The sequence below is a fragment of the Mya arenaria genome, chromosome 11, assembly GCF_026914265.1.
Source record: "Mya arenaria isolate MELC-2E11 chromosome 11, ASM2691426v1".
Taxonomy (NCBI): Eukaryota; Metazoa; Mollusca; class Bivalvia; order Myida; family Myidae; genus Mya; species Mya arenaria.
In genome coordinates, this window is record NC_069132.1 from 48,323,365 (window position 1) to 48,350,117 (window position 26,753).

A 26,753-nucleotide genomic window follows, 5' to 3' on the forward strand; every position below is an offset into this window, starting at 1 on the left:
AAAGCCATATGTGAATGGACTTTGAAAATATTTGAGGTGGTACGCAAACTTTAACATAAGTGGTTACACCGACACCGACGCTCGGGTGACTAGGATAGCTCTCCTTATTCTTCGAATAGTCGAGCTAAAATGAAATAAATAAAATATTTGTGCGTCTGACTGGATTATTTTTTATCCACTTCATTGAATCCCTCAAAAGATTTGTAGTCCTGTGCTTAACAACATAGGGTAAAGCATTAAAATTGAAGAGTTTCATGTGGAGGTTCTTTAGGTGTGTGCTATCTTAAAGGGACTGTACACCAGATTGGCACCAAAAAAAGTTTTTTTCTGTAACTAATCTCAGGACAATAATTTAATAGAATGTGTTACGCTTTGATATCATAATTGTAAACAAGAGGGCAATATTGGCCCTAAATCGCTCACCTGAGTAAAAGAGTTTAACCTTTGTAATCAATATAGCTTGATATTTGTTCTCAAAGAATATTGAACAAGCAAATTTGTTGAATTGATATTCCCCGCCTGATTGGGCTATGTCAAGCAATGGAAATCAATTGTTGATATATATATATATATATATATATATATATATATATATATATATATATATATATATATATATATATGATTTTGAGTTTGATTGCAACTGTTTGAAATAAAAAAAAATATTGTATATAATGTAACATTTAGAATTGACCAAGAAACCTAGTTTATAACTCCATGTTACCCAGTTCCAAAATAATCTAAGATTTCATAAAGGCAAACATTCTGATCAAGTTTCATGAATATTGGTCCAGATATATTGCAAAAAATATAGCCTCTAGAGTGTCCACAAGTTTTTTTTAAGATTTGACACAGTGACCCCATTTTCAACCACACATGACCTACTAGTTTCAAACTATTCCAAGATTTCATTGAGGCATTCTGATTAAGTTTCATTGAAATTAGAGCAGATGTATTGCCTCTAGAGTGTTCCCAAGATTTCTGTAAGATATGACCTAGTTTTTGACCCATATGACACACTTTTAAAACGCAGTGGAAATTTAACCCAAAAGAACATTCTGACCATGTTTCAGACCAATCACCACCATAAAATAGTTTCGGACAAGATTTTTGAAAGATTTGACCTTGTGACCTAATTTTCGATAATATGTGACCCAGTTTCAAATAAGTCCAAGATATCATCAAGGAAAACATCCTGATTAAGTTTTATGAATATTTGACCATTTATGTTTTCTTTCAATACTTTCAGCCAAACATAAATTATTTATTTATTAACCTCATAAAGTATAAAACAACGACTGTATAGGAGTGGTCTATACCGGGCCAATACATTTATTCAATGATCATACACGCAATGGTTTCATGAGGAAAAAATGACCACTGAATGTGGCATATTGTGTCCATGCACTTATACATAGTAAAATGAAAAGAAAAACCAAAACACATTTCACATGTAACTTGGTAAATGTCCATGAAACCTCTTCTCTCAGACTTAACAAGTATGTCATGCACACCCAACTTTCATCCGAAACGAAACAAAATCGTTTATCTGAAAAGATACAAAAGTTATTAACATATTCTTGATAAACATGGTATTTCTAATGAAACACATAAACATAAAGAACATCGAGGGTGGGCGGGAGGGCGACCAGTTTTCTGATGGTTTAACTGGCCCGGTACAACCTCGAATGACGAAAACACGTGGACAAACGGCTTTTATACCAGCCGTTTGGTTATATAAACCCACTGACCATTACCATATATGGCAATAGTCGGAAATACTCCCCCATATATGGTAATTATCGTAAATACGATTTATTCCGAACAGAAAATAAATATATGTATAATGCCTCTAGTACGTTCAAAAGATTTTCCTAAGATTTGACCTACTGACCTAGTTTTTGACCCCATGTGACCCACTTTTTTAAGTGGTCTATATTTCATCAAGGGGTACATCATGACCACTTTTGAACATAACGTGACCAATCATTACCATGATATGGTTCTGGACAAGATTTTTTAAAGATTTGACCTAGTGACCTAATTTTCGATCATATGTGACCCAGTTTTATTTACGACCAAATGTTCATCAAGGAAAACATTCTGATTAAGTTTAATGAATATTTGACCATGTATAATGCCTCTAGTATGTTCCAAAGATTTTTCTAAGATTTGACCTAGTGACCTAGTTTCTGACCCCAAGTGACCCACTTTTAAAAGTGTTCGAGATTTGATCAAGGGGAACATTCTGACCAAGTTTGAACATTTTCTGATCAATGCCTACCAAGATATGGTAGCTGACGGACGGACGGACGGAATGATGGACGGACAACGCCAAAACCATATCCCCCTCCCGAAATCTTCAATTCGGCGGGGGATAAAATGATACTGATCAAACATGTTGCCTGAATAATCAATGACAGGACTTGTCACAGTTGCCTGCACACTGCATGACTTGTCAGGGTTTCCTGCACACTGACAGAACTTGGTGATTCAGACTTCACTCTTACAGGATTTCGATCAGTTGCCTGCACACTGACAGGACTTGATGATTGACTGCACACTGACAGAATTTGATTCTCATATCTGCACACGGACAGGATTTTGTTCAGTTGCCTGCACACTGACAGGCTTGATAATTGACTGCACACTGACATCACTTGGTACAGATACCTGCACACTGACAATACTTTTTCAGTTGCCTGCACACTGACAGGACTTTGTTCAATTGCCTGCAAACACACAGGACTTCGTTCAATTGCCTGCACACTGACAAAACTATGTTAAATTGCTTGCATTAATTTATTCCTGTGCTTAACTTTAGAAAGTAAAAGTAATAAAAAAAAGTAATTATCGTAAATACGATTTATTCCGAACAGAAAATAAATATATTTATGTTTTCTTTCAATACTTTCAGCCAAACATAAATTATTTATTTATTAACCTCATAAAGTATAAAAAAACGACTGTATAGGAGTGGTCTATACCGGGCCAATACATTTATCGAATGAAAAAGAACGGGAAAAAACCCGATGTGTATAAACATTATTTTAGTTACTCAACTTCAAAGTAACTGACTTCTTGCATTTTTCACTTTCCCTGATATAAATATCTTTAGAAATCTCTGATCTCCATCGACCATGTTTTTTAATTAATCGATCTGGTACGCCCCTTTCAGAAGCTGTTGTCGCACCTCCCGACCTAAACGAATGCAATCCGTATTTAGAACTATCTAATCCTTAACAAATATTTCTCTTACTGTTGTATATGAAATATGCTTCCCCTTTCTTAATCTATGTGTATTATCTTTCTTGGAAAAATAAACGTTTCTAAACAAAAATTCATCTGAATCTTCTGAAAGCTGAGCTGAATCCATGTACATTCGTAAACAATTCACTGGACAAATATCGTTATCTGTCTTGGAAATTATAACGATGTTTCCTTTTTTATATTGATCAGTCTTTGATTGTCTTAACAGCACTTCTATGCAATCTTCTTTAAAAACAATATCAGAACATCTTAAGGAAACAACCTCGCTACATCTGAAAAACCCGAAAAAACTCAAAACTGACATGGTCACAAAACGTTTGTTTATCAGACAAGAATCGTTCCCAAAATATTTAACAATATTAACAATATCGTTTTTTCTAATTGGTTCCTTTGATATGTGTGTTTTACCAACTGATCTCAAAATACCTTCTTTGACATTACGCACTAAACTGGAAGAACAAGGATCAACAAAATCACTGATTTTATGGGCATAGGAAATACTATAAACAATTGAATTTAATTTTGATTCCGAACAAATACTATTTTCCATAGATGACAAATATAATGCAACAGTGTAATCTGTACTTGGAACTGCTGTAAATTCGTATTTGTTAAACCATTTGCAAAACAGTTTGAAATGATTTTCGTAACTTTTGATAGTATTTTCAGATTTTGTTTTTTGACCCAATTTCTTAATATTTTCATGAGAAGATATTAAATCCGGGTGAACTGGAAACGAGTCAAAATCCTTCCAAATGCCTATTTTGAAAACATCTGAAAAATGTATATACACATACTTTTGAGAATATGTAATTCAATAAATAATAGTATTGCAATGATAATTTTGCCAAAATATAATAGTTACGCCTCTTTAAACTAGTACCACCATAACTAACAAAATCCGTCTTATTCCGAGACAACGGTCGCCATGAACAAAATCCGTCTCATTCCGAGACAACGCTCGTCATGAGCAAAAAACCGTCTCATACCGAGACAACGCTCAACATGAGCAAAGTCCGTCTCATTCCGAGACAACGATCACCATGAGCAAAATCCGTCTCATTCCGAGACAACGCTCGCCATGAGCAAACCTGTCATCATAAGCATAAAATCACGTCATGAGCAAACGATTCAATTCATAGACACCTCTCATCATAGGCAAACCCTCGCTTGTCATGTCAATTAATCACATTCACATTAGTCACTCCTCGTGAGCAAACGATCGCATGCATAATCATCGCTCGTCATGAGCAATTAATCGCCTTCAGAAACGTATCTCGTCATGAACCAAAACATTCGCATTAATTTCATACTAATTACTCTTGTGAGCAACACATCATCTTACAACAACGTCAAAACAACTTTATAACTAAAACAAACTGAAAACTTTACTAAATGTCGCTATGTATACCAAAGCAAAATATGGTGCGTTTAAATATGATTACAACATACATCAAGCTAAATAACGCGCACAAACAGCGAACACGTACGTTGACCCAGTATATTAACGAACGCTTATACTAAGAATACCTTAAACATTTGCAACGATTCTAATTGCCAAAACCTTACTAGAAAACCTTCTAGAATTGAAAACGCATTTCTTGTTACCATTGTGTGTAAAAATGTTTTGCCCTTTGCCAAATTCCATAATGTCACAAACGTAATCTTTCTGGACATAATTAGCATTGAACAACATAGGCCAAAAGGCCGAACTAGGCCACTTAGGAACAATAAGATGCATTACAATGCAAAACATGCAAAATGGCCTTAGAAACTAGACATATGGGTGGCACCAGCCAATTATTGTCATTACCCCAATCTTGAGTAAAACAGTCTACTGCTTCCGACTCATAGTCCATAAACAAGGAATTGTATCTCTTGGTTTTCCTGTTTTTGTATTTAGCAAAGCGATCTACATCATGCTGTCCCCAAATACTATCTACATAGCTAAAAAACTCGTCGGTGACTTCCCACTCATCAGTGTTGGATAGTTTGCTTATATTATCCGCAACTTCATTTAACTCTCTCGGAATCCACTGAATACGCAGATCTATCTTAAACTTCAAGCAAATGTCAAATATGCGTAAAGATTCTTGTTGTAACTCTACTTTGGTACTTCCACACTGAACGATATGAACGCACGACTGAGAATCAGAAAACCATTTTACCGTTTTACCATTTAACATATTGCCATAAACATCTAATGCAAGTTTGACAGCCCTTAATTCTCTAAAAGTAGAACTTTTGACTACTTCCTCTTCCGACCATATAGAGCGAAAAACGCTGTTTCTACAATTCACTACATAAACGCCCGCACCCGAATGGGAAGCGTCGGAAAACACTAACACTTCAACTGGCGAATACGGAGCTAGAAATCTAACGTTAGATTTCTGTAAATTCAACTGCCAAAATTCAAATTCCTTAAGAAACGGGTGTCCTTCAGGAATTTTCATACAAACATCCCAAGAACTACGGCTTTCTATCAAAATATATAAAAACCTAGTCATTAACCTCACAATGTTGCCTAAAACTGGTTTCATAGAAATAATTTTGCCAACGCATTTTGCTAAACATCTGTGACTGAACTGTAATTTCTAAGAACGTGTTCAATGTTTGATAAACAATCTAGTACTCTCCTTTCCGGAATACTTATACAAAATGCTATACTATTCCAAAATATACCTATCCATTCAATGCTTTGAACTGGATTCCAAACTGACTTTTCGTTGTTTATGATAAAACCAGCCTTAATGAGACTATCCTGTACAAATGAAGCATCTGTCAGCGTCCTTTCTAATGATTTATTTGTGCCCCATCCATCATCTAGAAAGATTACAATCTTAATGCCGTTTATTCGCCAATATTTGACCATTTCTCTCAACACTTTACTAAAAATGAAAGGGGCAGTACTGCATCCAAAAGCCAACACCGTGAAACAATAATATTTCCCCTTTATAGAAAAACCTAAAAATGTCTGATGAGCCGCAAAAATATCTATGTGATGATACCCTTGACTTAAATCAAACTTAAAACTGTAGGAATCTTTTTCAAAATACTCTAAACCCGTTTTCCAATCTTCAAAAGAAAATCTTTCTTTCCACAAAAATTTATTTATTTTTCTGAGATCCAAGATCAATCGTTTTTTGCCTTGTTTGTTTATAGCAACACTCAAGGGATTCACTGTATGCGGAACAAAAGGTGTCTCGACAATACAATGCTTTTGTAACAATTCGTTTACAGCAGAGTTTACAAAATCTATATTATCCAAAGCGGACTTATTATTTCTCGCAAGAGAAGGTTCCGGCACCTCAAAAAATGGTAATTTGTAACCATTATCTATAACATCAACAATATCTTGATTTGCGCCGATTTGTTTCCAAAAATCTATGTGGGATTTTAATCTACCCTTAACATTTTTGCTTTCACTTGAATAATCTGGTATAAAACTATTTTCTTCATTCTCAAAGATATCTCTATCAAACAAACAGTCAAAAGAATACTCATCATTTATATTCTGTCTTGGGCTGTGTGGTTGCCGCTGCGGCTCTGGACCTGTCGGCGTAGTAATAGTTGACTCTACGTGGAGTGCCTTCGTTTGCACGGCAATCCCTCCGGAAGTGCCCTCGCTGACCGCACGAGAAGCAGATGTCGTTGCCGGTGCTGATACCCTGGGCACGAAAGGACTGCTGTGTCGAATGACCCCATCCCTCTTGTTGACGTGGCTGCCACTGACTTCCGGTGGTGGCGCTCGCAATGGTAGAAGAACGCTTATAAGGATTAAATTTGTTATCTGTAGAAGGCTTGGAAGTTTTGATCTTTTTGATAGCCCTGGTTTCAGCTTGTCTAAGCCTTTTTTCATCATCGCTATCTGAACGAAGTAGCGGCCTTTCATACTCATTCACTGTCAACCAGCCCCCGGGGGAACAATCTGCCACTTGAATTAATTTATTCCTGTGCTTAACTTTAGAAAGTAAATCTTGTAAAATTTCCTGAGCTCCTTCAGGTAAGTTCTTACACAAAGCCCTTTCCAAGCCTTCCTGAATTTCTGAATTAAATTCAAACTGATGTTTATTTGATTCACTTTTAAGTTTTGGTTTCTTGTCTTTGCTAGTTTTAATACTACACAAATCCTGTTTAAAGTCCTTCAATTGACTGTCAAGATATGTTTTAAACAACGAAAAAGCTTCAATTGCTGAGTCCCCCGAGGACTTACCGTTTCCACGTGCAACTCCGCCGCCTTCTTCGTCGCTTGCCATAATACAATACACCAATTATCTGATGGTTTAACTGGCCCGGTACAAACTCGAATGACGAAAACACGTGGACAAACGGCTTTTATACCAGCCGTTTGGTTATATAAACCCACTGACCATTACCATATATGGCACTTTGTGCTCTGGTGAGCTAAAAAAGTACCAAAATGTAAAAAACAAATTGTGTCGGAGACCGGGTTCGAACCCTTGTCGCCAAAATTGCAGTCCAGTGTTGTATCCACTGTGCTACAAAGGCTTACTCTTAATGAGTGGTATATTTAAGCTATATACCTAACTTGGGAATATCACGTGATAACATCGACTAGCCAATCAAAAAAATAGTAAACTATGTGGTACTTCAGTTAGTAAGTTTCAATGCATTGTACACATTAATACCAAGTTTATGTCAGTTTTTGACAATTTTCTTTTTTTACCGATCAAGCGATAATTGACATGGTTATCTGCGCTACTTGACATATTGTATTGTCTTAAACTGCGTTACGTAGATGATACATCGCACGAGATTGGCGCATGGTGAATTTGGAAATGATTTAGGATCCCAGTTTCAATTATCTAAAAAAATGAAAATCTATGAATCCACAAATTTAGGAACACAAAATTGTCGTTTTTAAATAAAACAACAACAAATTTTTAAGGCCAAGAATATACGGTAAATGAGTTCACAGTATATCGAATTGTTAATTTCTTTAACAGACTTTGAGCCAATTGAAATTGTTTGAAACTTGTCAGGGTTAGCCTGCAGTTGATTGGATGTTAACTAGTTTAAAATGTTACTTTCTTCTTCAAGAGTGGTGTAAACAACATCAGGTTTTTTTTATCACACACTGGAACTAGCCACAAGTATTTGGGACAGAATAACCAGATAGCCTTAGTATGTAACAGATTTTCATGATGACCTACCTTACCCTCCTATGAACTTTGGAAATATTGATTTGAAACATTTTTGAATAGCAAAATATGTACATAGAAATGACAAGAAAAAAGTTAATACATAGCATCAAGTCGGCGCAATGAAATTAAAAGAAAAACGTGCATGCAGATAACCAAAAATGGTTATTATTTCAATGATAATATTTTTATGTTGAGTGTACATATGCTCGAAGGACATTATGGTTACAATAGTTTATGCCCGGAATTATAGATATTCTGTTGTGTTTTTTTCCCCAAGCTAATCCTCCGGTTAAAACTAAGTTATACATATGTTTCTTCGGAAAAAATAGAGTCAATGGTCTAATACATAGATTTCAATAGCATGAAATTCACCTTTTATTTGTACCAGTATGTTATGTGAATTCCTTGCTTTATATTTTGTATAAGTTTTTGTAACACATTTCACTCATATGAGTATATAGAACGGGGATAAAAATACTATACATCAAGAGGGAATTATCTGGAGTTCATTCTTTCGAATGGCATTTTCAAAACAAACAATTAAGCTCAAGGTGAATTTTTCAAAACTCGGCATTTTTGCTGTCACCAAGGGAGATTACTGCGTAGGAGGTTTACAAACATCATTATCAATTAAACTGTAAAGTTTTATAAAACATACTAAACTTCATATTTTATCATGCAACGTGGAAACTATTGAAAGCATTGTTCTGCAATTTATGAACTAGTCCGTAAGTTGGAATATTTCTAAAGTAATATCAAATATAAGACACTGCAAGATGGAGTGGATGTCAACTCACCTCTGAGCTTAAGCAATCTACAGTTATTGATTAGAAACGGATTTTCAGCTCGAGGTCACCACAGCCTTGACCTTTGACCTTGACCTTTAACCCAATGACCTGATATCATGAAGGATTCATCTTCTGATCATTACCAACCTGTCTACCAAGTTTGAGGTCTATGGCCAAACATTCTTCAGTTATTGATCGGAAACCGTTGGGAGGGACAGACAGTCAGATGGGCATGTAACACTGAGAAGTCACTTCTGAATTGGTAATATTTGCTCTGAACCATGACAAGAAGAAATAGGTTTTATAGTAAATATGAGGTAAGCATGGAATTTGCATCCCAGTTAACTATGACTAAAATAAGAATGGCAGTTGTGTAAAAGGTCTATGTTTCATTTCGTTAGTTTATGCTTCTTTTTGATGAATAATGTATTTGATATGACTCCAAAAACTATTAACTCTCAAAAATATTATAAGACCGATTTCTGCTTGTTGCAGTTCATAGATACCGGTACCATTTATTCATTTAATTATCTTTAACCAGATCAGTATAAATTGTAGTATTAAATAAAACGGTCTGTATTATAAGTAAGAATAGCATCTTAATCTTGAGTAAAAGAACAAGACAAAATTTGATGCAAGACATCAAAGACGCGGCTGAATAGGTTTAAGTGTGAATGTATATATATATATATTTATTTATCATAATTCCAAAAAGGGTAAACATAAGTGTAAACATTCGAATAAGTGATTGAAATAAGGGCGACATAAAATGGCATATAACATATATTATTAATCCAAGACAGCGCCATGTTGTCAGAAACACGTAATGGAATAAACTAGAAGTGCCGCAATGTGACGAAACCACGTTTTAAATATGGGCAATCAGCCAATTAATTTCTTGCATGAGTGAGGAAAATGTAACAGTCTTTATCTTTACTTTTGTAATTGAAAATTACTCTAGATAAGTATTTTTTGTGTTTAGTTTCCATCAATTCTAACTGAAGTTATTGGGCGAAACAATTTTTCTACTTTTAATAACAGTTACCTTGACTTTAACCCCAACACCTTTAAAAGCGATCCCAAGCTTGCTCTTCACATAACCAACACACCAACTTTCATCACTATACATCTATTCTTACTTAATTTATTTGGCAGAAGCCATATTTCTATTTTTAGTAACAGTAAACTTGACCTTGACCTCAACCCCCTAAAAGCATTCCCAAGCTAGCTCTTCACATATGCTACCTACAGTACACACCAACTTCATCACTATCCAACAATTCTTACTTAAGTTATTGGGTGGAAACCATTTTTCTATTCTTGGTAACAGTGACCTTGACACCACCCCCTTCAAAAGCAATCCCAAGCTAGCTCTTCTCAGTAGCTACCTACACACCAAATTTCATTACTATCCATCAATGCTAGCTATAGCATACATGCCATATTTCTGAGAGGCTTCCCAGGGGATTTTGGTCTGAATTCCAGGGGATTTTGATATTACAGCAGGGGATTTTTACGCGGCGAAATTTTAAGCAATATCAACATTTATAATAAAAGAATATATACTGAAATACACTCTAATTATAATAATTTTTGTACTTAGTCATCATGGAATTTCACACTCATAATATTATGGATGCTTTTCACTGTCAACCTTAAGCAAGTTAAAAAAAAAAAAAATAAAAAAAAAAAAAAATATATATATATATATTATATATATATATATATATATATATATATATATATATATATATATATATATGTTTTTTTTTTTAATTCCAGGGGATATGGATCCCCCAGCGGAGGACCAGGGAATTTTTCCCCCTGCCGGGGAATATGGCATGTATGTATAGTTATTGGGCAGAAATCATATTTGACGCCTGCCTGCCCACCTGTATGCCCACCTGTATGCCCCAAAAAACATTCTGATTCTAATAACCTGGTTTTCATTGAAAACCTGGTTAATAAAACATGTATGGTAAGTACGACAGCTATGCACATGAATTTATAGCAATTTTTCAAAGTGAAATAACCACTGCGTCTGACCAGCAACCAGTATAACTAAAAGGCAAGGTAATCAGTAGATTACTGTTATAGCTGTCTGGCTAACATTTCTTTATAAAACATGTCATATATCGCTTGTTTAACTATTCACCAACATCAAAACAATGTGGAATAATTTCAGATATAAGTTACCTGTATTCTTGCAATATTCCAAGTTTTTTTGTTCTCCTATAATGCTTGGAATAATTTTCTGGTCATCAACCTACAAAAATAAGAAAATGAAAAACCAAACATGCACACTTTGCAAACAATATCCTCAACAACGCAATATGGATGAAAACATTTCAGTTATTGGTACATATTCCCTTGTATTCATTTGAAAATGCAGTCACTTTTAACAAAGAATAAATAAAATCGGGACCGAAAAATAAATTTGAAATAGCGAGTCGGATAAACAAGTGTTTGGAATAGAGGTGTTTAAAAGGAATTAATTTCCCATAATTATGTTACACTTTTCCTTATCATAGCAATTAACTTATTAAGTTACACTTTTCCTCAAAATATTTAGAAAGACTTACATAATATTCATCCTTATCCAGGCCAAATCTATTCACTGCTGTTTGAGCCACAGAGAACCTGGCTGCATTTCTGGTGTAGATATAAACACCCTTAGACCTAACCTCCACCTACACATGAGGGTCAAGATCAACTTTCAGATACACAAATAATCAGAGAGGCTTCATTATCCAGATATAAATATATGTACTAGATGGATGACAAAGGCCTTATTTTAATGATATGTACATGTACATATAGCTTTGTGATAAGATTGTTTGCTTATGGAATTGGAGGTTGCATGTAATACACAAAACACTTAAAACTAAAATGGTAGATCCCTTGCCTAGTGCTCAGCATAAGAAGTACTAAGAACTGGTAAAACCCAGTAAAGTAGTCTCCTGTTAATTAGTGCTTAAAAGGCAGACTGGATTATCACATTTGGACTCCATGTATTTTTTACTATATTTTCTGCTCTGCTTTTTATTCCACAAAATGAGTATTTTCAAGGGTTTATCATACTGTGCAAGATCTAGATACTTAACATGCATACACATTTTAAAGTAGACTATAAGAGTCAAATCCATGATGTACCTGTATTTCTGACTTTCTGTGTGGAACAATCTGTTGTAAAATCCTCACCCCACCCACGCCTTCCCCGAGGGCCGGGTTAAAACTAATCACACAGAGGGAATCTGGTTCATCTTTGTTAGTGTACATGTTTGTGTCAGAGGAATATAAACAGCCCTCAACATCACTTGTACACTGAGCCTTTAAAACAGTGATATGTTATCATCAATTTTTATAACAAGAGCTGTCACAGAGACAGTGCACTCGACTATTCAGCTGCTTTAAAGTTTATGGATTGCAAAGTTTTGATGAAACGTGCATGAGTCACTGTTAAATAAGATAATATGCAAAACCTTACCCAGTAAAAAAAGGGGCATAATTTATATTATATGCACTTGCACTTGATTAATTAAGAAGGTTAGATGGTTGGGAGCCCTTGTATTAGGTTTCAATGCAATACATGATGTATTTGCTGAGATAATGACTTAAATGTTGTTACATGCAAAACCTTAAGAACAACTTCTAAGTCAAATAATAAATGGATATCATTTTGATTTATATGCAAACAGTTATCTAACTTTATTATTCAAGTAGGTTGGATGGTTGAGTAAAGTCTCTGTGAATGCAATACATCAAGTATTTGTTGAGATATTAACCTATGTGTGTTTACATGCAAAACCTTAACCAGAATTTCTATGCTGAATAATTAAGAGTAATTATTTGCATTATATGCATGATAGAGTTATCTAAATTGCTTAATCAAATAGGTTTGACAGTTGGGAACACACATCTAAAGTTTCATGCAATACATATTTGCTGAGAAATTCACTTAAAATAATAAAATAATAAAGAGCCATAATTAGCATTATATGCAGAATAGAGCTATCTAACTTGGTTTAATTCAAGTACCGGTAGGTGAAATGGTTGCTAAGATATTAACCTATGTGTGCAAAACCTTAACCAGAATTTCTAAGTTGAATAATAAAGGCCCATAATTTGCATTATTTTCAAACAAGTATTAACTTACTTCATTAATTAAGTAGGTTGGATAGTTGGGAACACATATCTAAAGTTTCAATGCAATACATTATGCATTTCCTGAGATAATGACTTGAATGTGCTTGCATGCAAAACCTTAAGCATGGTGTGACGCCAATGCCAACGCCGACACCAGGGCAAGTAGTATAGCTCACCTTATTCCTCAAATAGTTGAGCTTAAAAGACAGAACAGCAGGAAACATTTAAGCATACAAATAAAAATATTATTTCAGGTTTTCAAACCTACCATATATTTTAATTGCTGTCAGACAATTTTTTATTTTATTTTTATTTTGGAGTACATCTTTTCAGTACTTTCTTGCTTCGGAAACATGTGTAAATGTAATTTTATTATGGATTACTCTAGTAAATGTTAATCCAGACCAACAAACAGTTGAATTAAGTGAGACAATGATATATGGACAAATATGTACTTAAAAACAAGAGCTGTCACAGTCATGTGACAAATGCCCCTGATTGGGCCTTGTTGGAAGGATAGCCATTATTTGAGCACAAGAGGTGTTTGTAAAACATCTATGCCTTATGGCAGCCAATAAGTCATTTCACATTTAATGTCTGTGGGGTTATTTAAGGTCTGGACCTTAGGTTCAAGCGTTGTCTTTATATTGAGTGGACAAGGTTTTTGTGTTCAAGGCCACTTGAATTTTGAACTGCTGACCTCATACTCAATATGAGTCTTCAGCAGTTCATGAACAACTCCCCTAACAAGTATGTAGGATCAAGCATGCTCTAAATATCAATTGGACAATGTCACTGCTGCAAAGACCTTTTACCTACTGACCTCAAAATGAACAGAAGTTACCAACCTCCCTGCCAAAATTGAGGACTGTAGGACCAAGCATACTCTAGTTATCAATCAAACTAGCTTTTTTGTCCAAGCTGACCACGACTGTGACCTACCGACTTCAAAGTGAATAGGTGCCATCTGCTGATCATGACCAACCTCCCTACAGAGGATTGAGGACCATAGGCCAAAGTGCACTTTAGTCATCAATTGTACAAGGTTTCATCTACCAATGAATGTAAAGATGGACTGACATTCCAAAGCAATTTACATAAGAAATCATGACCAACCTACACTACTATATTGGGGAGGCATTGAAATCAGAAACAATAATTTTATTTTTTGCCCTTAGCATTAAGTAAACGAAACACTATGGCATACCACTCAACACAAAAATGGTGATAAGTAAATAAATAACAATTGCTACCAATTTTTCACTTAACAGTCACTTATCTCTTCTGCTTCAAAATCATCTTTAACAAAAAATAAACAAATAAATAAAATATCTATATAAAAACAAGAAACGCCGCAATGCGACGAAACCAGGTTTTTAATGATTGACAGAAGAACTTCAGCCTGTGTCTGTTTTTCTATTTTTAGTAACAGTGACCTTGACCCTAGGGACCCCAAATGCAATCCGTTGAAAGGTATCCATAAACTCTTCCTTTATACCAAGTTGTGTCAGGATATGTCAACCCTAACTTAAGTTATTCAGTTTCAACCATTTTACTATTTTAAGTAACAGTGACCTTGACCTTGAATCTAGGGACCCCAAAACGCAATCCCATGGAAGTATCCATAAACTCTTATTATAGACCAAGTTTGGTCAAGATATGTCAACCCTAACTAAAGATATTCAGTTTGAACCATTTTTCTATTTTTAGTAACAGTGACCTTGACCCTAGGGACCCCAAATGCAATCCCATGAGATACCCATAAACTCTTCCTATAGACCAAGTTTGGTCAAGATATGTCAACCCTAACTTAAGTTATTCAGTTTCAACTGTTTTTCTATTTTTAGTAACAGTGCCCTTAACCTTGACCCAAGGGACCCCAAATGCAATCCCATGAAAGGTTTCTATAAACTCTTCCTGTACAACAAGTTTTGTCAAGATCTGTCATCCCTAACTAAAGTTATTTAGTTTCAACCATTTTTCTATTTTTAGTAACAGTGAGATTGACCTTGAACCTATGGACCCCAATCGCAATCCCATGAAAGGTACCCATAAACTCTTTCTATAGATCAAGTTTGGTCAAGAAATGTCATCCCTAACTAAAGTTATTTAGTTTCAACCCTTTTTCTATTTTTAGTAAAAGTGACCTTTACCTTGAACCTAGGGACCCCAATAGCGATCCCATGAAAGGTACCCATTAACTCTTTCTATAAACCAAGTTTGGTCAAGATATGTCAACCCTAACTAAGTTATTCAGTTTCAACTGTTTTTCTATTTTTAGTAACAGTGACCTTGACCTTGACCCTAGGGACCCCAAACGCAATCCCATGAAAGGTCTCCATAAACTCTTCCTATTGACCAAGTTTAGTCAAGATTTGTCATCCCTAACTAAATTTATTCAGTTTCAACCGTTTTTCTATTTTTAGTAACAGTGACCTTGACCTTGACCCTAGGGACCCCAAACGCAATCCCATGAAAGGTCTCCATAAACTCTTTTTATAGACCAAGTTTGGTCAAGATATGTCAACCCTTACTAAAGTTATTCAGTTTCATAGGTGAGTTTGACGCCGCCCGACCGCCACCTGCCCGCCCGAACAACGTTGTTTGCCATTCTAATAACCAGGTTTCACTATGTGAAAACCTGGTTAATAACAAATAACCTGTGAATCCAGGTACTGGTCTATATGGAAGTTGGTGAAATCTCGTAAGTACTTGTCGTTCACTGCCCCACCATCATTTGTGTACCTGTAAATTAAAGGTACATACACATATCTAAGAATCAAATCTATGGCAGGTCCCCCACTGTGGCCTATCCCTGAAATGTCTCCATGACCAAGGTTAGAAATACCGGTAACATCACTAATTTTTTAATTCACTGCATTAGCAGTGAATACAGTTTAGGCCGTATTTCGGAAGCTTGTTTCATTTGTGACGGAACATGCTCACCCACCAACAAAGTCTACTACGCAGCACCAGGTACTGCGAAAGCAGTGCCGTTCATAGGTATCATGCTACTTTTCAACAGGCATGCATCATTTGGTCCTCAGCTTCATACCTCAAACAGAAGCGTTCAGGAACCAGTTTTAAACAGAAGTGCACGGCCAAATGAAATAGAGCTTTTGTCTGCTATTCATAAGTACGCGAGTCAAGTAGCAACCCAAGGCGGCTGATTCATAATGTAAAATATATTCTCCCGACTGTAACTCCACAACATTTAAAAGTGCATTGTTAAATAACAACACAACGGTTACACATAAATTGTTTTTAGGTAATACCTTTCTCTTATTACACTAGTGTTTCATGAAAAACTTATTCAGATTTGGAATATAAACCCTTCATGAGGCACTTTCCAATATGTTTAAAAAATATTTATCTTTTAATAAAAATGAATGAGTTATGATTGGATTTCTTGTCTCAAAAAGTGGATTTCACTTCGATTTCCTATCAATTTTCGAAAAATTGCTCTAACTCCTTAATTTTTTAACAAATTTCAATAAAATTTGAAATTTAATCCCTTCATGTGGCACTTTCCAATATGTATAAAAAATTAGTTATTATTTATTAAAATGAATGAGTTCTGAGTGGATATCACGTTTTGAGTGGATTTCACGTGAAATCCACTGGATTCCTGTATCACCCTCAGGCCTGTACCCCCATTTTGGAACTATGTTAGCAGGTGCCCGTTGTCTTGTGCTAAAAGGCTGACCAGAGAGCTGACCATATAAATGTAGAGGGAAAAGGCTGACCAGAAAATGAATTTTGAATTAATTTTAATGGGTTATTTTAATTTCCTTGTACTATTTTGTGTATTATAACTGATTTATTATAAACATTTGTATAATCTATAAGAGCGTTTAGTTGAAGATGGATGACTTTTTTTATCATTTGTAGATATAGAAGTATCCATCTACATCCAAGCCACACCACGTACATTAAACATATTTTAAAACTCGGCAACCCATAACTTTACACAAACTTGGATTCAACTTGTTTAAGATCTTACGGCACTCTAGAATCATAATCTACTCTGATCACAAACCATTGTACCGTTAATGTCCTGAAAGTTGACTAAATTTTAGTTAAATGCTATAATATGATTGACAGTTTTGCTACGAACTATGCTTTTTTGACTGAAAAAGTGCTCACAAAGGCAACAATGCGCCTGCCTGACTAATATAATAAACAACGTCCCACGCGCTTTTTAGTGAAATGTACAAAAGTTTGTTTTCTATGCATTTTTTCCACAAAGTGATTATTATAGATATGCAAGAAAAAATATTAATCATGTGTTTCCGGTACAGATAGAAAAATCGGGTACGCTCGTACACTCGGGTCGAATTTTTCTATGCGTACCGGAGACACATGATAGATACTTATAAATATTTTCTTCTTATCAAAATGGATACTGTGCAAAACAGAGTTAGAGGTTATTGTGTATCAATGACTAGGTAAAGCCCTGAGGCCGTATTCAATAAGCAACTTTGATTCAACTTAGATTTAAGATTAGAAACTAAGTGTTTTGATTAGGTATTTCTAACGTATAGCGAGGCCTACTTTGGATGTCGGATGGCGATAAATTATTGAGGATTTATGGGGATTTTCTCAAACTTGTCACCCGGGTTTAAAAGCCAGCTCCGGACATGTGTTGTTTTTATAATTTTGTTTTCAAAACGTTGATGTAAAGTACATCAGGATCATAAGTGATTGGCCATATAAATATACAAACAAATGGGCAAATCTGTCAACAGGTCCTTTAAGATCGTTAAGATACACCTTAACGAATTAGTATTTTAAACGCACGAGTTTTCGTGTACTAGAATGCTGTAGCCAATACAAAATGCATGTTTTATAGGAAAATAATGAATACTGGTAAGTAATGTGTTTTGTTCATGTATTTTATTTTACTTTATATATAATGCTTTTTAGTTACTTACCACTGTAATTATCTAAACATGTTTATTTGTTACATGTAATTACACTACTTTGAATGTACATGATTATATCCTGACATTTCATTTCGATTGCACCTTACCTGTATGAATCGAATTATGCTGTTAAGGCCAAGAAATATATGAATTAGTTTGCTTTAAAGGCATTATTCTTCAACGCAAAAAAGCATTAATAAGAGTCTCTTAAGAAGAGACAATACTAATTTTGCGCTCATACCAAAAACATCCAAGTGCTTATGTAATTGATGAAGTCAGGCTGAACCTGGAACGACTTCCTGAGCCAGCACAAGAACATTGTACAAGTAGTACAGTGAAGCAACACAAAACCGCATGTCCGTTAAACTCTTGAGACTGATGCCCCCTATGTCCCCCCCCCACCTTAACCACGTCGTGCACCTGTACCAGATCCTGCGCCTGTATCATGTCCCGCGCCTGTACCGGGTCCCACGCCTGTACCAGGCCCTCCGCCTTGGCAAAGTCTTGCGTCTGTACCAGGTCCCACGCCTGTTCCAGGTCCTGTGCCTTTACCACGTCTTGTGCTTGTACCAGGCCCCGCGCATGTACCAGGTCTTGTACGTGTACCAGGCCCTCCCCCTTTACCACGTCTTGCATCTGTACTAGGTCCCTCGCCTGTTCTAGGTAATGTGCGTGTACCAGGCCCTACGCCTTTACCACATCTTGCGTCTGTACCAGGTCCCAAGCATGTACCAGGACCTGCTTCTTTACCACGTCTTGCGTTTGTGCCAGGTCCCACACCTGTACCAGGTCCTACGACTTTACCACGTCTTGCATCTGTGCCAGGTCCCACGCCTGTACCAGGCCCTACGCCTTTACCACATCTTGCGTCTGTACCAGGTCCCAAGCATGTACCAGGACCTGCTTCTTTACCACGTCTTGCGTCTGTGCCAGGTCCCACGCCTGTACCAGGTCCTACGCCTTTACCACATCGTACGTTTGCACCAGGTCCCGCGCCTTTACCAGGTCTCACGCCTGTACCAAGTCCTGCGCCTTCACCTCATCGTGCATCTGTTCCAAGTCCCATGCCTATATCTGGTCCGACGCTTGTACCAGGTCCCGCGCCTGTACCCGGTCCAATGCCTGTACCAGATCCTGCGCCTATACCACATCATGCACCTATACCACGTCATGCGCCTGTACCAGGTCCCGCGCCTATACCACATCATGCGCCTGTACCAGGTCCCGCGCCTGTACCAGGTCCTGTGCCTATACCACTTTGTGCGCCTGTACCAGGTCCCGCGCCTGTACCACATCGTGCGCCTGTACCAGGTCCTGTGCCTGTACCAGGTCCTGTGCCTATACCACTTTGTGCGCCTGTACCAGGTTGTGCGCCTATACCACATCGTGCGCCTGTACCAGGTTGTGCGCCTATACCACATCGTGCGCCTGTACCAGGTCCCATGCCTTTACCATGTTGTAGCGGCGAAATTAGACTCCGAGGATGAGGAAGTCCACCAGCCGCCTAGATTTAGAAGGCGACTTTGGCGACCTTATTCGAGAGAATAACGCATTGTAAAATGATTTTATGTGGAACAAAGTACCCAGAGTCTTCACAGATTTTGGCATTGATCGTAATTAAAAATCAAACGAAAACCGTAACAAACTGTTGTTTTTATTTGAATGTCATGATGCTTGTGTAACACATAATATTTTTATTGGCCGACCTAACTTTGAAATGTCCCCCGTTTATGTGAATGAAATGTCCGTTATCCGACTTAAACCTCCCCATCAGCTCTCAGTTAGAAATACCTAATTGCCTATATATTTAGCTGACAAATAGGCTTAATGGAATCACTGATGCATGTCTATGGATAAGGCTAAGATCAATATTGAATACTGGCCCTGGTCTCAACAATTTAATCACTGTATAGCAACCAAATAATTCAACCATTACTTTGTCATTTTGAATTATCGATAGAAGTTGTTTTAAATTTTTGCCAGCGTCTGTAGCACAGTATTGATGAACTATGAACCTCGGATTCTTCAATTTCCATATAAAAAAATCATTAAACTGATCAATTGATGAAATAGACGTCATCATTAAAAATGAAACATGTATTTGCAGATGAATTCCATCAATGAAGCCTTTGAAAAAAGCGGGCCATACCCCAGTCTTTGCCTGTGGGAATGTGGTATACCACAGGAGCTCAGATGGCATTCCATGATGGCAATAACATCTCTTACCAAATTCAGCAGGTCAAAAGTGCTCTTTACCATCCACAGACAGTATTCTACAGCCTAGGGACAAGAAATTCCACTTTATGTAACAGCTGTTTGGTTGTGCATGAACAGCATATGCATCAGGTGCAGGTTTGTTAACCTGCAGGGGTTGCCACTGTCTTCCTTCAGGATGTTCTACAGTCACTTCAAAAAACAAGGGTGTCAGTTTCCAGCAAAATAATCCAGGTATGGAATCTTTCATATATCATACTTTTTTTCAAAATGCATTTTACCTTCAAAATATAAATTTAACTACTGAAAAATATCTAACTATCAACTTGTTGATATCAGATTACTAAGTGTGCCCTTATCCCTTTCAAACAGCCACCAGTAATATGCATATAACTTTGCTTTTTTATAGTGCTAGAACATATTTGTTTTGTTTCTCTGTAAATGTAAATGACTGAGTTTATTTAGCATCTTCTTGTCTTCTAATGCAGGAAGAACCCCAGGTCTTACTGTTTAGGAACACAATGAGGTTGTGACCATTAGGCTCAATGCTGTGGAGAAAGATGTCTGGCTGGGAGACATATTGATGTTCTGCTTTACTGATGTTGTTGCCAACACCTTCAAACCATTCACTACAACTACCACAACAAACAATATACTGATAATGCAGGTGAATAAAATTTTAGCATAACCACCAGACATCTAGAAAATTTAAGATGAGTGTCATTCATTTGGTCCAAAAGCCTAAGAGATTTTTAAAACAACAAGCATCAATGGTGTTTGAAAACTTTTTTTCATTTTTGTTTCATTCAACTTAAAATTTGTGTATGTCTAGATGATACATCATAACAAATGCCCATAATTAAAGAAAAAAAACACTCATTGCCAAATACAATACATTCTTTATTTTGTCTCTAATTTCAGCTGTATTTCTTATTGATTGTTTAAAGTATTTTAGTTGATAGGTATTTTGTAAGGTATTTTATAAGTATTCAAGGTTTGAATTTATTATTAGCATGTGTGAACATTTGCAGAAAATCTGAGCTACCTTGTGAGAGAGGATTGGATGGTGGGAGTTTCAGATGACACAATGCTGACTGTTTCCACAGAGCCGATTTTGCTTACTACTGGCAGCAGAAGGAAGTCTTCACTTTTATTTTAAACCATTCGGTTCTAATGCCACCAATTTGTCAAGATAACATGTAACTGAACAGATTGAAATGACACCAACTTCCTTCATTAACACAAACAAACTGTGTACCTGGACCATCAGCTTGAAAAGTATACTTCTTCTACTACCATTTCCTCATATTCAAACATTACTAGAAAGGTCATGCTATCTTCAGTGATAGTTGAAGAATGATAAACTACTGTGTTATGAATTCTGCTGCAACTTGATATCACCAGTATGTACAGACAGTGCCAAATTTATTACATTTCTTACTTGTGTCTTATCAGTGCTCTATGCATAAAATATTGTACTTGATGGTCAACAATGATTTTATTGGACGGTGCCCGCTCAGGGCAGTGTTCATAGTAGGGGCAATCGGCTGAAAAGTTACAAACCGATTTACCGCCTGTCTCGGTCGAAGAAAGAGTAGCATAAAGGATATTTTTAAAATACATTACTTAAGAATGCATGATTTATTTTTCTTGGTTTTTTCCTGCGCGAGCTGACCGTTACATTTAATGACATTGGACTTTTTCCTTTTTTTGGCACCAACCAAATTACTTGCTAAAAAAATAAATCCGGACTCCAAGCTTTACTAGAATAAGGGCCAGTTTTATTAAACTTCGTACGAAGTCTGTTTTGCGTACGAACTTCGTACGATGTATCTCAGGCTGTTTAGCCGTTTTATTAAGATTTTCGTACAAACAAGCACCTATTTCTTCGTAGATCTACGGAAATTTCTACGAAAGCTCTTAGGGTGACGTACGAACTTCGTAGACTAAAAAATGGCCGCCACAACAACAGAAATATTCTATATTGGCGATCTTTCATTTATTATGGCGTATGTTAACAAACCCAACTGCCAAATTTCAAGACAGAAGACGACTCTGTGGAATCTGCAACCCGGTGAGTAAATTAACAAATCGTTACGACACCGTTTTGACTAGTATACTGGTTGGAGAGCAGTAGCCGGCAGAAAGCAGTAGCCGGCAATCGCTTTTTATTCGTGTTTTTTTAAAATCTTCTTAAAAAAGGTGAGAATGGTAAATCCAAGCAACACCATTTGCATCAATTCCAACACAAAGCGTATGTTTAAACATTTTATTTACAAAAAGTATTGGAAATGTCAAAAAGTTTGCCAACTTTCTCGTGGGGGATGATCATGTGAATGTTACTGCGCATGCGCAATTGAATAAATTTGCATATCTAATTATAGCACTAGCATTTACCGACAGTCAAGTGTTGGTTATGAACGATTATTCATCGATGAATCACAGCAAAATGTATTTTTAAAAAAGCCTGTTGAAATGATATTTTCATATTGCCCGTCAATCGCTTTCAAACAATATTGAGATATATTCAAAATTTTATGTATCCATGGTGTGGTTTTAGACGCGTTGTTAAATCGAGACTACTCCAGCGCTTGGTTACCAGTATTACTTCCCTGTTCAACAGAGGCGCCCGATGGGGAAATTATACTTAATAAGCCGATAAATATCGGTTTTATAGTCAAGGAGCGGTACTGAAATAAAATTGCCAGGTACTGCTTCTCATAATCTGTAAATTGGCACTAATTGATTTCCCCCTTTGTGGCCCCAATTAGGCACGCGCTTCGTGACAACACAAATTTTAATATTGTAAAGTTAGTAGACCTTGACCCCTAGTTTAATAAAATGTAAGTATTATTTCCGTTACATTTCGATCTACCGAGAAAATCTTCAAAAACATGCAAAAACTGCCAGCTACTGCTCTCCAACCAGTACATGTTTCAATTTTTTTTATCAAGTGTCCCGATATCTGTAAATCTGGGACAAATCTGACAGGTTGTGTACATGTATAACGGTATTCGTGACCAAGAATATATTTATGTGAAAATAACGACTCTAATGACAAATTAAACCCAGTTTAGATCACTGTCGGGTATATATTGAACAACTTTGTCATTATTATTCAACATCGATGCATAATATAACTATTTATTCTTTCGCTGTGTATTTATTCTTTCGCTCAGTGTTAAATGGTAGAGAGTTGTAGCGTTACAGGGATACATAAGAAACGTCAAAATAATAAAAAAAAGAATGGTTGATTGCTTATTATTGTAGCTAGTCAAAAAGTATTTTTAAAATATCCAGAGCAGCCAGAAGGTAAGCATAATATTGGTCACAGTTGGGAGACTTGTTTGTCCCAAACTACATTTTTTTTCAATTTTCTTGCGGTTCTGAAAACAGTGCAGCTAGTAATGGGACTGGGGACTCCCTGTTTGCAAGTTTGTGCTCTATCAACTTGGCTCAAAGGCCCTTAGAACTTAAAATAACTTAAAGCTTGCAGTTGAATTGTTCAACCAGCTCTACAAACTGTTCCTGATAACTTAATTTGCAAACAATCTGACCTGTGTGGGTTAGTACTGGGACACACTCATGAACCGTATAATATTAGTACGTAAACCTGGGTGCAAAAGTGGGACAGGTTCAGATCTTGAACCCCAAGACTGATGAATACTTGAGCTCAAGCAATGGCTTTATTAAAATAGAAATCACCTTGCATTTTAAGAAAAATGTCAACCATATTTTAAGCTTCAGAAAGAAAACAGCCTGTTTATAAATAAATATATTATTCATTTCTTATTTCAGATCTTGACATGGATCCAAGATGCTGGTAACTAGGCGGGACGGATTGTTTCACAGAACTGCAGGTTTCTGACTGGGTAACTAAATTTCCATATTTCCGGTTTACTTGTGTTATTTATAATCAAGATAAAAGTTAATACACCACAAGAGCAAATCAAGTGGAAATCGTGCATTATGTATGTATTTACAGTCAGTTTGTAGCATTTTTTTACCAAATCTCATTTTAATACAAACTTTTAAGCTTATCATGCATATAGTTTGATGCACATTCTATAATTATAATATTAAGGATGTGCAGCATATATATGGAATGATCCACATCACTGGATACTGTATATATGTAACATTGCATGTGAAAATGCATAGCAACAAGTGATATAAGACTGCTGAAAAAATCACATTGCAAGTTTTCATATTTAGTTTCAAAAATTGATGTTTTATGCATTTTTCAAAAACATTAATTTGCGACAGAAATATGAAAAACTGCGATAAAATCTTTTGTCAGCATTCTTGTATCGCTGGTTTTCAGATGTTTACACAAAATTGGCTCATTCCTGGACAAAAGATAAAATATTATCAAAACTGTTAATCTGTAAGAGTGCTATCCTTAAAGAAAACAAAAGAAATAAAAAGGGTTTTTAATGATTTCTAGCAGATAAGTCTGTTGTCAAAGAACCAAATTCAAGGTATCATTATAGCCGTCCGTCATGTCAGAGACAATACACTAATGTTATTGTATTATATTTGTATATGATGTATAGGTCCTAATTATTAGGTCTATAAATCCGGCTTTAAGAGATTTTGAGTTGTGCCCTATATATAACTGAGAAAACAACAGATGCTTTATTATACGTATTTTACAAGTGGCTCTGTGAAATATTCTGTGACTGTTAAAAGGTGTAAATTTAAAATATCTTGTATATGTACTCAATTTTTTTTTTTATCATTGTTATATTTGCTCTTAAATCATTTTTGTTTTTTGTTTCAGAGATTCAGCGCCATGTCACAAATACTTCAGAACCTAGAATGAAAGTTACCGAAAGAGCAATAGACTTTCCAATCTCTACAAAATTCATCTTAACTGTTCTTCAAGGTGATACTTGAGACTACCAAAGACTTTTCAAGAACAGAATTCACAAAACAGTTTATGCCACCATCTCATATCAAAGGATTGTGCTTGAGTTGAACAGCCTTCAAACAGAAACTGTTTCAACGGCTTCAATGGATTCATTCTGATTCAGTTTACTCTTGCTGTGATCTGAGCAACTATTTACACCAGTTCAACATTGTAAATTGTTTAAACTTGAAAATTCTGTCTTCTTGCAACTCACATGAATCTATTTACTGTGGACTTTGATGTTGACTCTATACAGGAAGAAGAGACCATCTTTATACATCCTGGCATATCATTTAAAAAGGAAACAAATTTTATAACCAACATACTGCACTGTTATGTCATCCAAGGACTCAGCTAATGACTCAAGGAAAAAATGTCTCTGTCAATGTAATTACTGTTGTGCATAATAAGACATTTTTTATTATGCCCCCTTCGAAGAAGAGGGGTATATTGCTTTGCACATGTCGGTCGGTCGGTCAGTACCGTGATCTTGAAAGCAAACTCAACAATTCCTGGACCAATGGTCATCAAACTTGACATAAAGGTTGGGCCTGACCAGTAGATGACCCCTCTTAACTTTGAGGGTCATCGAGCCAAGGTCAAGGTCACAATAACCTTTAATGCAAAAAAAGATAACAAATCTTCTCCCAGTGATATCTCAACAATGCCTGAACCTATGATCATCAAACTTGACATGGAAGTTGAACCTGACAAGGAGATGACGCTTATTGATTTTATGAGTCATTGGGTCAAAGGTCAGGTTCACAGTGACCTTGAATGCGAAAATGTTTCGAGTGATAACTTGACAATGCCTGTACCCATGGCCCTCAAACCTGACTTGGAGTTGTGTCTGACCTGTAGATGACCCCTTTTCATTTTGGGGGTCATCGGGTCAAACGTCAAGGTCACAGTGACATTGATTGAAAAAAGCTTGTCTGTGTGATAACTTGTCAATGCCTGAATCCATGTCCCTCAAACTTGACATTTAGATTTTTGTAGACCAGCTTTTGAGGTCATAGAGTCAAAGGTCATGGTCATAACACACTCTATTCTCACACTTTGAATGGTCATAATCTTAAAACTGCCTCAACGGCATCCAATGTCAGTGACTAATCAGCTGTCATTTCGGTCCATGCTTATTTCATTAAATTGTTCATATAATCCTGACAACATGGCGCTCAGGTGGGGGAATAATGTTTGACAAACATCTCCTGTTGATACTTGGCTCATTTCTTACATGTAGCTGTAACATTTTGGGCAACTTCTCAATTATTTTGTTTAAGACATTTTCATCCAGCTCATCTAAGCCTAAGTTAGTGTTCATCGTCTGTAA

At 36.1% G+C, this 26,753-nt stretch overlaps 1 protein-coding gene across 3 annotated transcripts in view; it reads right to left on the reverse strand.

Annotated features, from left to right (window-relative positions):
* Positions 1-26,753, reverse strand: part of LOC128207480 (uncharacterized) — a 106,702-nt gene that overhangs the window by 26,982 nt on the left and 52,967 nt on the right. For all 3 annotated transcript variants that reach the window (XM_052910427.1, XM_052910426.1, XM_052910428.1), the window contains exons 8-11: positions 16,030-16,114; positions 12,377-12,553; positions 11,806-11,913; positions 11,420-11,489 (exon numbers count right to left, since the gene is read on the reverse strand). In XM_052910427.1, the coding sequence (XP_052766387.1) occupies positions 11,420-11,489; positions 11,806-11,913; positions 12,377-12,553; positions 16,030-16,114 (440 nt within the window). The remainder of the gene's footprint in view (positions 1-11,419; positions 11,490-11,805; positions 11,914-12,376; positions 12,554-16,029; positions 16,115-26,753) is intronic.